General features: G+C 37.9%; 1 protein-coding gene across 1 annotated transcript in view; it reads left to right on the forward strand.

Moving 5' to 3' along the window:
* BCAP29 (B cell receptor associated protein 29) overlaps positions 1-11,266 on the forward strand; it is a 48,752-nt gene extending 37,486 nt beyond the window's left edge. The window contains exons 7-8 of the mRNA XM_069587915.1: positions 4,371-4,471; positions 10,577-11,266. Of these exons, the coding sequence (XP_069444016.1) occupies positions 4,371-4,471; positions 10,577-10,609 (134 nt within the window). The 3' untranslated portion in view covers positions 10,610-11,266. The remainder of the gene's footprint in view (positions 1-4,370; positions 4,472-10,576) is intronic.
* Positions 11,267-12,920: the final 1,654 nt, after the last annotated feature.

Raw genomic sequence — 12,920 nt, forward strand, 5'->3', positions numbered from 1 at the left:
ATCGGTCTCACCAACTTCCCACTGTGCAAATAGCTCAATAAATATAAGTTTGGCACTTGGAAAACCACAGATATTTTTGGCCTGCTTACATGTCATTTTACACAAACATTTTGGCTTACTACATGTCACTGTAATATTAGTTAGAGTTTTTCTTTATATTAATGATTTGTGCCTCTAAAAGTTCCCAGTGAGCCTAACTGAACCTGTCCAGTAATCTCATGAAATATCTCAACATTTCCATACCACTACTGGAAAGTGATAGTTCATTTTGGCAGATGGGAAAATTGAAATAGTGACTTAGATGTATCACCTCAAGCCTCCTTATCTGATGTCTTCCCTATATATGCTGTTTCCAAAATAACATGGTTTGAAATAAAACAAGAAGCATATTCAAATGTCAAATAACAACTTTATGTAATCGCTTAGTCATAAAGGCAGTTCCAGAAGGGGGTAGAAGACAACCAAAACAGAATATTGTCATTTTTATAAAATGAGAGGTAAAGAAAGGACTGGAAAACAGTCCAGAAGACTCCTAGACAGTAACAGCCTCTCCTAATTGGAGTAAATCAGTAAGCTAGTAATCATTAGATTTACTAATATTCACTGAAATACAAATAAAATAACAAACACAGGTCATGCCTTGGCTTGATAAGTGCTAGAAAAACAGGATTTGCCTGCATTTGTTTTGTTATATCTTTGTACTTTCTTCATAATCAGAAGAAACTTCTGAATAGGCTATACACACAGTTTCTAGCTTTTCTGACAGATTCATAGGGTCACCTGACTCATTCTTTCTCCTAACAATTCATAAGAAAATAGTATCTTTTAATAAGAAAGTTGTAATAGTATTTTTAATGAGTTGATATATGATTTATTAAATCTAATTAATTTATTCATGTCAGAAATGTAAGTATAAGTCATTTTTAACATTAAGAACTGTTCAATACAAGCTCCTGATCAACATTTTTAAAACCACTATTACAGACTACTCAGATGTTACTAAGCTGTAGAATATTCTTTGCTTTTTATATACTCAAGTCAAGACTCTTAAACATTTTTAGTAAGGAAGGTCCTGAAGATGACACCATGCTCTATTTTTTCGAGTATCTTCTGCTGCTACTGCTGCTGCTAAGTCACTTCAGTCGTGTCCAACTCTGTGCGACCCCATAGACGGCAGCCCACCAGGGTCCTCCATCCCTGGGATTCTCCAGGCAAGAACACTGGAGTGGGTTGCCATTTCCTTCTCCAGTGCATGAAAGTGAAAAGTGAAAGTGAAGTCGCTCAGTTGTATCCAACTGTTAGCCACCCCATGGACTGCAGCCCACCAGGCTCCTCCATCCATGGGATTTTCAAGGCAAGAGTACTGGAGTGGGGTGCCATCACCTTCTCCATGAGTATATTCTAGGAAATGCCTTATACCCAAATTGAAAACTAATGCATTATCTTTATGTTGTGGCTATGGGTCCTTATGAAATCTAACTACCAGCAATCTCTCTTCCACATCCAACCCATGCCTTTCTTTACTAAGTGACACATTAAAGTTGTCAAATTCAGTTTTTAATACCGAATTTAGATTTATGGATCTATAGAAGTAATGTGAGGAAACTATAAAGCTGAGCTGTCTAATATCACTAGCCATTAGCTTTGTATAGCTATTTAAATCAGAACTTAATTTAAATTTAATGTAAAACCCAGTTCTTCTGTTGCACTTGCCATATTTAAAGTGTTGCACAGGGAACTCAGCCCAGTGCTCTGTGATGACCTAGAGAAGTAGGATGGAGGGGGTAAGAGGGAGGCTCACGAGGGAAGGAGCATACGTATACATATAACCAGTTCATACAGTGTTGTACAGCAGAAAGTAACACAACATTGTGAAGCAGTTATATTCCAGTTACAAAAAATTTTTTAAATAAAGTGCTCGATAGCCATATAAAGCTAGTGGCTACCTATTGGACAGCACAGATGTAGAACAATGCAGAGTTTAATTAGACAAAATAGTCAAGAAAGTATTGATACAAAAGACACTTCAGTTGATAGTGACTTACGCATTTATATATAAAAATACCCATATGATGGCTTCTCAGGAGGGAAGACCATCAAACTGTTTATAAAGAGAACCTAAAATTTAATTACATTTTGCAAAAAAAAGTGACTTAAGTTTTATAAATCTCACTTTCTTTCCTCAAATCCTACCCTCAAAGATTTACAAATACAGAACTTCTGAAGGCTGCATGTGCAGAATTGTATGTAGAGCTAGTTCAGGATTCCCAGAATTTCTCCAGTCCATCTTACATAACTCTTCCCTTCTGCACATTTGCTCACTGGCTTCTACACAGACTGTTGACTTAAATGTTGAAGTAATGTCTTTAAACGCCACTTATACACCCCATATTTTTCTACTTTGTATAAGAAAGTGATCATTCTTAAGGAAATAGGGTCACCCATCTTTTAGTAAAAATGATAAAATATTTTTTCCACCCTCAGTTTTTTCAAAAGCAGACCCTTCTGATAAGTTCTATTTGGTAATGCTTGAGTCCAGGCTGAACCTGGGAAAGGTTAGGGTAAATCTGGAACATCTTGTGCCAGAAACTGTTGGGGGCATAGTCAAGGGACATAAATGCCAGCCTGAAAGGGGTTCCCCCTGGCCAGACCTGGGGGAAATTAAGTATATTAATGAGTTATAAATCCTTTTTAAAAATAGGAATCTATTTCTAGTTCATACTGATGGTGGATGGATGGATATGAAAGAAAGGAAGACTCTTCTTTATACTACAGTGCTGACTGATAAATTTGGATTGAATGGTGAAGTTGGAAAATCACTAGTTTGCAATCATCATAACAAAGATAGGTTTTGGGAAAGAGTGGTCTGTAGATGCTGAATATAAGCTTGAAGTTTTGACAAGAAACAGGGTGTTTCGTTGTTCAGTCACCCAGTCATGTCCCACCCCATGGACTGCAGCACGCCAGGCTCCCCTGTCCTTCATTGTCTTCCGGAATTTGCTCAAACTTATTTCCATTGAGTCTATGATGCCATCCAACCATTTCATCCTCTGTCGCCCCCTTCTCCTGCCCTCAATCTTTCTCAGCATCAGAGTCTTTCAGTGAGTCGGATCTTCGCGTCAGTTGTCCAGAGGATTAGAGCTTCAGCATCAGTCCTTCCAATGAATATTCAGGGTTGATTTCCTTTAGGATTGGCTAATCTCATCTCCTTGCTGTCCAGGGGACTCTCAAGAGTCTTCTCCAGCACCACAGTTCAAATGCATCAATTCTTCAGCACTCAGTCTTCTTTATGGTCCAGCTCTCACATCCATACATGACTGTTGGAAAAACCATAGCTTTGACTGTACGGACCTTTATCAGGAAAGTGATGTCTCTGCTTTTTAATACACTAAGTTTGTCATAGCTTTTCTTCCAAGGAGCAAGCATTTTTTAATTTCATGGCTGCATTCACAGATTGGAGTGATTTTGGAGCCCAAGAAAATAAAGTCTGTCACTGTTTCCATTTTTTTCCCCATCTATTTGCCATGAAGTGATGGGACCAGATGCCATGATCTTAGTTTTTTGAATGTTGAGTTTTAAGCCAGCTTTTTCATTCCTCTTTCACCTCCATCAAGAGGCTCTTATGTTTCTCTTCGCTTTCTGCCATAAGGTGGTGTCATTTCATAGCCTTAATTGTCTCACCACTGCTTAGTTACAGGAGGAAAATAACTATAAAAATGGGAAAAACAGAGAGATGGGCCTCTGGATGTGATAACCTTGAGATACATTCAATATCAACGTATATTCAACATTATGTCATATTTGCGTGTCAGAGGGACGTATAATCTGAATTTAATCAGAGAACATCAGGCAAAGTCAAAATGGAAAACATTCTATTAAAAAGAGGGGGCTCTGTTCTTAAAAATATCAGTGTCATTGATGAGTAGGGAGAAGAAGGCAAGGGGGAAAGCTAATGAATTATCCCAGATTAGTGGAAATTAAAGAGATATGACATCTTAGTGCTAATCTTAAATATAGGACTAGATATCTGGACTAGAACTGAAAAAAATGATAAAAAGGACATAAGTGGTACAGTTGCGAAGATTGGAAATGGATGGTAGATCAGATGAAAAGTATTATATTGATGTTAAATTTCCTAAATTTGTAACTATACTATAAATATCTTTGTTCTTAGGAAATACACAGTGATTTCCTAAGGGTAAAGGGGCATGAAGTCTGTAATTTGATCTCAGATGGTTCAAGAAAATAATTGTGTTTGTACAGAAAGAACACAATATCAAAGGCTACAAAGGGGTTCTCTTTGCAGCTTTCCCATAAATTTGAAATAATTTCAAATTCAAGATTTTTTAATTCTATTCAATGTTCTCTAGCCCTTTCTAAGGCACAAAATGACGTGATGCTAATGAAGATGCAATCAGAGAGACTTTCAAAAGAGTATGACCGGCTCCTGAGAGAACACTCAGGACTTCAGGTAGGTGACATCCACTTTATGAGCCTCAGCTTTTAAAAAATAATTACTTAAGTCAGTTATTTGGGCTGTTCACCTTCCCAAGTCAAGGTGTTTTTAATTCTGACTTTGCTAAATGATTAAGCCAATTTTTACTTGGAGGCTTAAGACTGGGACATCAATATGCAAGATAATCATGACATAGAGATTTACAGCATGCTAACTTACAGCACTCTTGTTGCGGTGATGTTTTAAGCAAAAGAATTAAGCAACATTGAAAAAAAGGCTGGTCCTGAAATAATTTAGTTTTGGCATTTGGCATGTTTGCCATATGCATGTCAAAATACAACCAAAAATCGAAGACCTACATCACACTACTCTTCTGTCCTGATGTTTTGAACATCTTAGGACAAACCCTGAAGCATTCAAATATATGTTTTTCCTCCAGAGTTGAGTTGAAAGATGGAAATAGGGAAAACCATTTTGTCATTGAAGTCACAAAGTTGGGGCCATGATTTTCTTTCTCTTCCCCTTCACTTCAGCAAGAGCCAGTTCCCTACCTTCTCCCATGGAATGGGCTTGTCTTCCTTCCCTCTGGGGCTACCAGGTCATAACCTGAATTGATTTGCCAGCCCACCCATTCCAGAGGCAACCCTGGCTTTCCTAGTTCCTCCCAAAATGGACTGTCTCTGCTCTTCTGCTTTCAGGTTGGTCTTTTCCTTAGAATTCGGTAGCGTTTGTGGCCTTCAGTCGAGGCTTTTGAGCAATTACAGCTCTACACTTATTTCACTGTACAAGAAACCTTAGTCCCAAGACTCATTTCCCTGCTTGTCAGTGGTCACTGTATCTTCAAGGTCTAGCAACGTGCCTGGTACAAGACAAGCAAGCACTCTACTCATAGGCCTTGGAGTCGGACAACTGGAATAACTCTCATGCTAGCTTTGTGATCCCAAGCAGTTTATGTCACCCTTCTGGGGCTCACTTCTCTTCATCTGTAGAATCAGAACAATAATAGCTCCTGGCTCACCAGCTTGTTGGGAGGATTAAAGAAAATGTGTAGGCCACTTAGCATTGTACCTGGCCAGTAAACACCCAAGGAATGAGAGCTTTTACCATAATTATCACCATTATCGATATTAATTCCTCTGTAGAAATTTTCTTGAAATAATGAATTACTCTTATCCAGGCACTCTGGTCTTGGTTAGAGCCAGTCAAGAGAAGGTCCAAAGCACATTGGCAATCTGTTATTCCCAGCCGAGTTGCATGTTTAACTAACCTACTTTGACTATAGGACAGCCAGAGACAGATAGATACCTTATGTGCTCCAGACCCAGGACACCCAAAGCTCAGTTCACAGGGTTTGGAGAAACCAGTTAGATTTTCAGCAAGACCACCCTTTCCCCATCTCTAAAACAGAGGTCCTGAAATTGTTGGCTTCATCATGGCATGATGAGATGAGAATTATTCCTTTACATCCTTCAAGATCCTCCATGGAAAGTGGAGAAACACTTTAGAAGCCTCTTGCCTGGAAAAAGAGCTTTTTCACCTTCCCATGTGTGAGGTCAGAGTATAGGCAATAAGGATGAGTACCTTACACCAGTGGACTCTGCCTAGGTGTCAGAAACATTTAGATCCCTAGATGGAGAAGCAGCAGGAAGACTCCTTCATTGCTGAATACCCCATTGTGGCAGCAGCCAATGATTCTCTTAATCCCTAAAAAATGTATGTTACTGAGAGTCACTCAACCCGTCGTGATTATCGGGGTCATGAAGCTCTTTTTTGTACAATTCTTCTGTGTATTCTTGCCACCTCTTCTTAATATCGTCTGCTTCTGTTAGGTCCATACCATTTCTGTCCTTTATTGAGCCCATCTTTGCATGAAATGTTCCCTTGGTATCTCTAATTTTCTTGAAGAGATCTCTAGTCTTTCCCATTCTATTGTTTTCCTCTATTTCTTTGCATTGATCACTGAGGAAGGCTTTCTTATGTCTCCTTGCTATTCTTTGGAACTCTGCATCAGATGCTTATATCTTTCCTTTTCTCCTTCACCTTTCACATCTTTTCTTTACTCAGCTATTTGTAAGGCCTCCTCAGACAACCATTGCATTTCTTTTTCTTGGGGATGGTTTTGATCACAGCCTCTGAGTTATGAACCTCCATCCATAGTTCTTCAGGAACTGTTTTATCAGATCTAGTCCCATGATTCTATTTGTCACTTCCACTAAATAATCATAAGGGATTTGATTTAGGTCATACCTGAATGGTCTACTGGTTTTCCCTACTTTCTTCAATTTCAGTCTGAATTTGGCAATAAGAAGTTCGTGATCTGAGCCACAGTCAGCTCCCCGTCTTGTTTTTGCTGACTTATAGAGCTTCTCCATCTTTGGCTGCAAAGAGTATAATCAATCTGATTTCGGTGTTGACCATCTGGTGATGTCCATGTGTAGAGTCTTCTCTTGTGTTGTTGGAAGAGGGTGTTTGCTATGACCAGTGCGTTCTCTTGGCAAAACTCTGTTAGACCTTGACCTGCTTCATTTTGTACTCCAAGGCCAAATTTGCCTGTTACTCTAGGTATCTCTTAACTTCCTACTTTTGCATTCCAGTCCCCTATAATGAAAAGGGCATCCTTTTTTGGTATTAGTTCCAGAAGGTCTTGTAGATCTTCATAGAACCATTCAACTTCAGCTTCTTCAGCATTACTGGTCGGGGCATAGACTTGGATTACTGTGATATTGAGTGGTTTGCCTTGGATGCAAACAGAGATCGTTCTGTTCTTTTTGAGATTGCATCCAAGTACTGCATTTCAGACTCTTTTCTTGACTGTGGTGGCTTTTGGAATCAACAAACTAATATAGATTGGTTGGGTGAATTTAACTCAGATGACCATTATATCTACTGCTGTAGGGAAGTTATTTCTTAATTGGACACATTTTTTTCCCATTCACCTATACTTAACCCCTCATTATCCAATATGAGAGCCTGAATAATACTCTGAGATTTAGGTGTCATTATATGAGACCTATTTTCTTAAAAGTCACTCTTACACTTTGATATTCACTTTCTGAACCCACTTGAGAAGCAAAAGATTGCTCTAGACCAGCCACAGTAAAAAGCTGTGCCAAATTGTCCTTCATGAATTTTACTTCTGTTGTCAGACCAACCTCAATAATTGAATTACATCATAAAGTTCATTGGGAAACAACTTTTCAGTTTTATATACTTGATTTATTTTAAATAAAATAATTTTAAAATAAAGGACTGTTAAAATATTAATGATGAGAGAGGGGAAAACTGGTTTCTCTATTGTAGACAAATCCCACTTTACATCTTTTAAATCCCTTTGAATTTCCCCATCCAATCCGCTCCCTGTTATGGTGGTAGTGGTGGTTTAGTCGCTAAGTCGTGACCAGCTCTTGCAATCCCATGGACTGTAGCCTGCCAGGTTCCTCTGTCCATAGGATTTCCCAGGCAAGAATACTGGAGTGGGTTGCCATTTCCTTCTTCTGGGGATCTCCCCAACCCAGGGATTAAACCCATGTCTCCTGCATTGGAAGTGGATTCTTTACCACTGAGCTATCCCTGTTATAGGCACTAAATTTAAAAAAACAGAAAACAGTCCCTTGGAAATATGTATTAATAGTCTTTGCCATCCCTTGTTTGCTCTGACACTCTTCTGGAAAAGAAAACACAGAACATACAGGGTCATTGGCAGCACAGACCTGTCAGCACTAGCCACTTTTAAAATTTCATTTGGAAAATCATCCTTCGCTTAAGGGACTTGTCAGAGTAGCAGCTCCATTAAAGCTGTGTTTTTTTCTAAAATAAGATACGTGTAAAAACACGAAGGAAACCTTGTTATTCAGATACCTCCTCTAATGCTGTCTTCTGACTTGTCCTGAAGTTAATGTTGCTGAAGTTGTTTTGAAAGCATGAATGCTCAGTACAAAAGAGAGCTTGATTGTTTCCTCAGTGCAGCCACAAAACTCTGTTGTTGGTGATATTTTTTTCTTAGTGCAGAAAATGATCTCTTATGGTTAATGTCTATCCCATTTTCCTGCAGTTTAAATGATGTATTATAGTCATCTTATGATCAGCAAAGGGTATAAGCCAGTATAAGCCAGAACTGAGAAACCAGTTCTATTGGCTAATATCAGAAGAACAAAAAAAAAGCCACCTACATGGGTTTTTCATTCTTTCTACATGGGTTCCCTTCATTCTTTCTTTGCCAGAACCATTTTTATATTCGTCTTCTGAACCCACTTGAGAAGCAAAAGATTGCTCTAGACCAGCCACAGTAAAAAGCTGTGCCAAATTGTCCTTCAAGAGTTTTACTTCTGATGTCAGACCAACTTCAATAATTGAATTACATCATAAAGTTTCTTAGGAAAACTAAACTTTTTAGTTTTGTATACTTTATTTACTTTAGATAAAATAAATCATGACATAAAGAACTGTTAAAATATTAAGGAAACAGATGAAAGAAGGGAAACCTGTTTCTTTGTTTAAACAAATGTCACTTTATATCTTTTAAACCTCTTTGGATTTCCCCATCTGATCCCCTCCCTGTTATAGGCACTAAATAAATGTTAGAAAACAGTACCTTCAAAACATGTAGTCTTTGCTTTTCCTTGTTTGCCCTGACTATCTTCTAGAAAACAAAAAAAAAGCACAGAGCGTACTCAGGTTGACAGCACAGACTTGTCAACACTAGCCACTTTTAAAGTTTCATTTTGGAAAATCACCCTTCTCTTAAGGGACTCGTCAGGGTAGCAGCTCCATTAAAGCTATGATTTTTATCAAAAGTGGTAAGATATATGTGAACACATAAGAGCTATACCTTGTTGTTCAGATGCCTCCTCTAATGCTGTCCTCTGACTCAGTTGCTTTAAGTTAATGTTACTGAAGTTGCCCAGATGAAAGTAAGAATGCTCAGCCCAAAAGAGAGCTTGATAGCTTCTCTGTTGCAGCAATAACCACACAACTCCATTGTTTGTTTTATTTTTCTCAATAAAATGATCTCTTACAGTTAATTTATATCCCATTTCCCTCCGGTTTTAAATGATGTATTATAGTCGTCTTATGATCAGCAAAGAGTATAATTTGAGAAGCCAGTTCTATTGGCAAATGTCAGAAGAACAACAACAAAAAAGCCACCCATATGGATTTTTTTGTTTCCTTCATTCTTTCTTTGCCAAAAATCTTAAATAGGTTTGCAAGAGGGGAATTTCAGAAATTTTGTTTTCCTTGTATAACCTGTGAAATGAAAGCAAAATAAAGCAAGGGAAAAGATTAATTTAACAAGAGTTTTATTTCTTTTCCTTTTAAACACTTTTTCAAGTAAAACTACACATTTTGTAGTTTTTTAAAATATGAGACTTTGTATTTTCATTTGATTATCCTTGTAATTAATAACTATACACAGAAAAGAGAATGATTTTATTTTTTAAATTTATTTTAATTGGGGGTTAGTTATTTTACAATATTGTGGTGGTTTTTGCCATACATTGACATGAATCAGCCATGGGTGTACGTGTGTCCCCCATCCTGAACCCCCCCTCCCACCTCCCTCCCGATCCCATCCCTCTGGGTTGTCCCAGTGCACCAGCTTTGAGTGCCCTGCTTCATGCATCAAACTTGGACTGGTCATGTATTTCACATATGGTAACATACATACAATGCTGTTCTTTCAAATCATTCCATCCTCACCTCTTCGCAGAGTCCAAAAGTTTGTTCTTTACATCTGTGTCTCTTCTGCTGTCTTGCATATAAGGTCATCATTACCATCTTTCTAAATTCCGTATATTTACATTAATATACTGTATTGGTGTTCTTCTTTTTGACTTACTTCGCTCTGTGTAGTAGGCTCCAGTTTCATCCACCTCTTTAGAACTGACTCAAATGCATCCTTTTTTATACCTGAGTAATATTCCTGTGTATGTGTACCACAACTTTCCTATCCATCCATCTGCTGATGGACATCTAGGTTGCTTCCATGCCATACGACCCAGCAATGTCACTGCTGGGCATACACACCGAGGAAACCAGAACTGAAAGAATGTTTTTCAAAAGTCCTTGTCATATTTATGAATCTGTTTCTCTAACTACCCAAGTCATATTTTTTTCTTACAGGATCGTGCAGGGAAAGACAAGAAATGCCTGTGAACTTTATGAAAGAAGATTGTGAATATACCATGTCAAGAAGAAAAATTTGTTATCATGTTAGCCTCTATAAAACTTAAAATTCAGTTCATAAACACCTGCTATGACCAGCCATTATTTTTTTTAATGCCACACACATGGACTTATCGTAATGGCACTATCACAGTATTGATGATGTTTCAGATATATTGTAAAGCCTGTATTCCAGCTCTTAAATAAAATATAAGCATGTTAAACACTTTATTTAGATGCTGATAGTAACACTGGTGTGTGGTGGCTGAAAGAGTGAAACATGAAAACAGTGACCTTAAGTGCTTCTTTTTAAGCCTGATGGTACTAGTTAACTCTCTTAAGACAGCTGTATTGATAATTATATTTTCAGTATTGTGATTCTGCACCTGTTAAACTATTTTTGTTGACATTTGTGTTAATAACACATAATTAGTAGGCATTCTGCTTTTTTAATGTTCATCTGGGAATGGAGTTTACATCTATTTGTATAACTGCCATAGCACTGAACTGAAATAATTTTACAACAATGTGGAGTTCTTGAGATAGAAAGTTTATGTATAATGTATCCAAAAAGTAATGTTTCCCATTGCTGTGAGAGTTGCTAATTATACAGATATTACCTCATATATACATACACTGGTGTCACAATTTCTCTGAGATGTCTCTTTATTCTGAAAGCTACATATTAAATACTATTTTCCATTCATATATTCATTTAGTTTCCTTTAGGAGAGGATGATTGTTATATTAATGTGATTTAGGTCGCTCCAGTGTTTAGACTTGAAAGCTATCTTCCTTGTTTCTTAAAGACCTAGATATAAAAGAAAATGGAAAATAATTACTGGAGTCTTACTTCCCTGATGTTTGTTTTATCCTTTATTATGATCATTTTAGCACCAACTTCATGCATAATTAATTTTTTTCATTGTAACGTGGCAAGTACATGAGAAATGAGCAAGTACATAAGAATTTTATTTCAGATAAAAGGAGTCACTGCTAGAAAACAGACATGTAGGAGACATTTAACAGAGTAAGAAATGGGAGTTAGGCCATATGGGCTGACAGAACCATAAATAACAAGGCAAGGGAATGCTGAAAGGGGAGAGAACTGAACAAGTAGCAACTTAAAAATATCAAAGTGCCAGCCTACCAGAGTGAGATACAGATTCTGAGTATTTATGATCCTGGCCTGGTCAGCAAATCAAGTCTAATGACAGAATAGCATACAGAAAAACAGAAATTACACCACTTTAGAACTGACAGAACCAAATAATAATCCTATTCTCACCACTAATTTAGCACAGATAAATCAAACTTGCTAGATTGCCATTTCCTCATCTCTGAAATGGGAATCATAACATTTAGGTCGGGATTAATATATAAATTGAGATAACACAGTGATTCCCAAAAGTTGTGCAGACTGTACAGCAAGGGGAAAGACCAGGTGCTCTTTGAAGAGCATAAGGATTTGAAAGATTCCCAGAAAGCACTTTATACGGTCAGGTAGTCTTAGTCCTCATCTCAGTCGTACAGGTCTGCAAACAGTCCTCAAAAGTGTACGCAGTTTTCCCAAGTTAACAGGAGTAGTTAGATCCAGGGCTAGGATTTGAGTCTAGAATTTAGGTGTCCTGGTTCCCCAGGTATTACTCCAGTTTTTATACACAAATTAGCTATAATTTGCTAAATAAAATACTGCCATGTACTAACCAAGGTTTGGATCGTGGAGTCTGGCTCCCAAGTGTGTCTGTTTTACACCACGCTGAAGGCCTCAGTGAGGGTGTTTAGCAAATCCTATTATAAATAAACACAGACCTAGTTGAATTGCAAGTTCCTCCTGTCAGTAATGACTTCCTTATATCTTAGGCTGTATTATAGGTTCAGACAGAAGGGTTACACTTGCCCTTTTCTATCAGTTACGAGTTTTGTCAGATTCTCTCCCTACTTGCAAATGTATCTTGAACTTCAGGTTATAGAAAGTCACACTTAAGAAGCTCTAGCTGAGGGACTTCCCTGATGGTCCAGTGGTTAAGACTCTGCACTTCCAATACAAAGAGCATGGGTTTGAGCCCTGATTGGGGAACTAATTCCCACATGCCACACAGTGTGGCCAAAAAGAGAAAAAAGTTCTAGCTGAGCATCTAGAATTTGGCATTAGTCATCTCCATTGCTTGTCTGACTCTATATTGGGCCCCTGTCCTGGTAAGTAGGTTACTAGGAACTCCCATCTAGAGCCTGGAATTTAACTGCTTCCTATCGTGCTGTGTTGATGCCACCAACCTGCCTGGATCTGTAAACTCCCACA

The sequence above is a fragment of the Ovis canadensis genome, chromosome 4 (genome assembly GCF_042477335.2).
Source record: "Ovis canadensis isolate MfBH-ARS-UI-01 breed Bighorn chromosome 4, ARS-UI_OviCan_v2, whole genome shotgun sequence".
In the NCBI taxonomy this organism is placed as follows: Eukaryota; Metazoa; Chordata; class Mammalia; order Artiodactyla; family Bovidae; genus Ovis; species Ovis canadensis.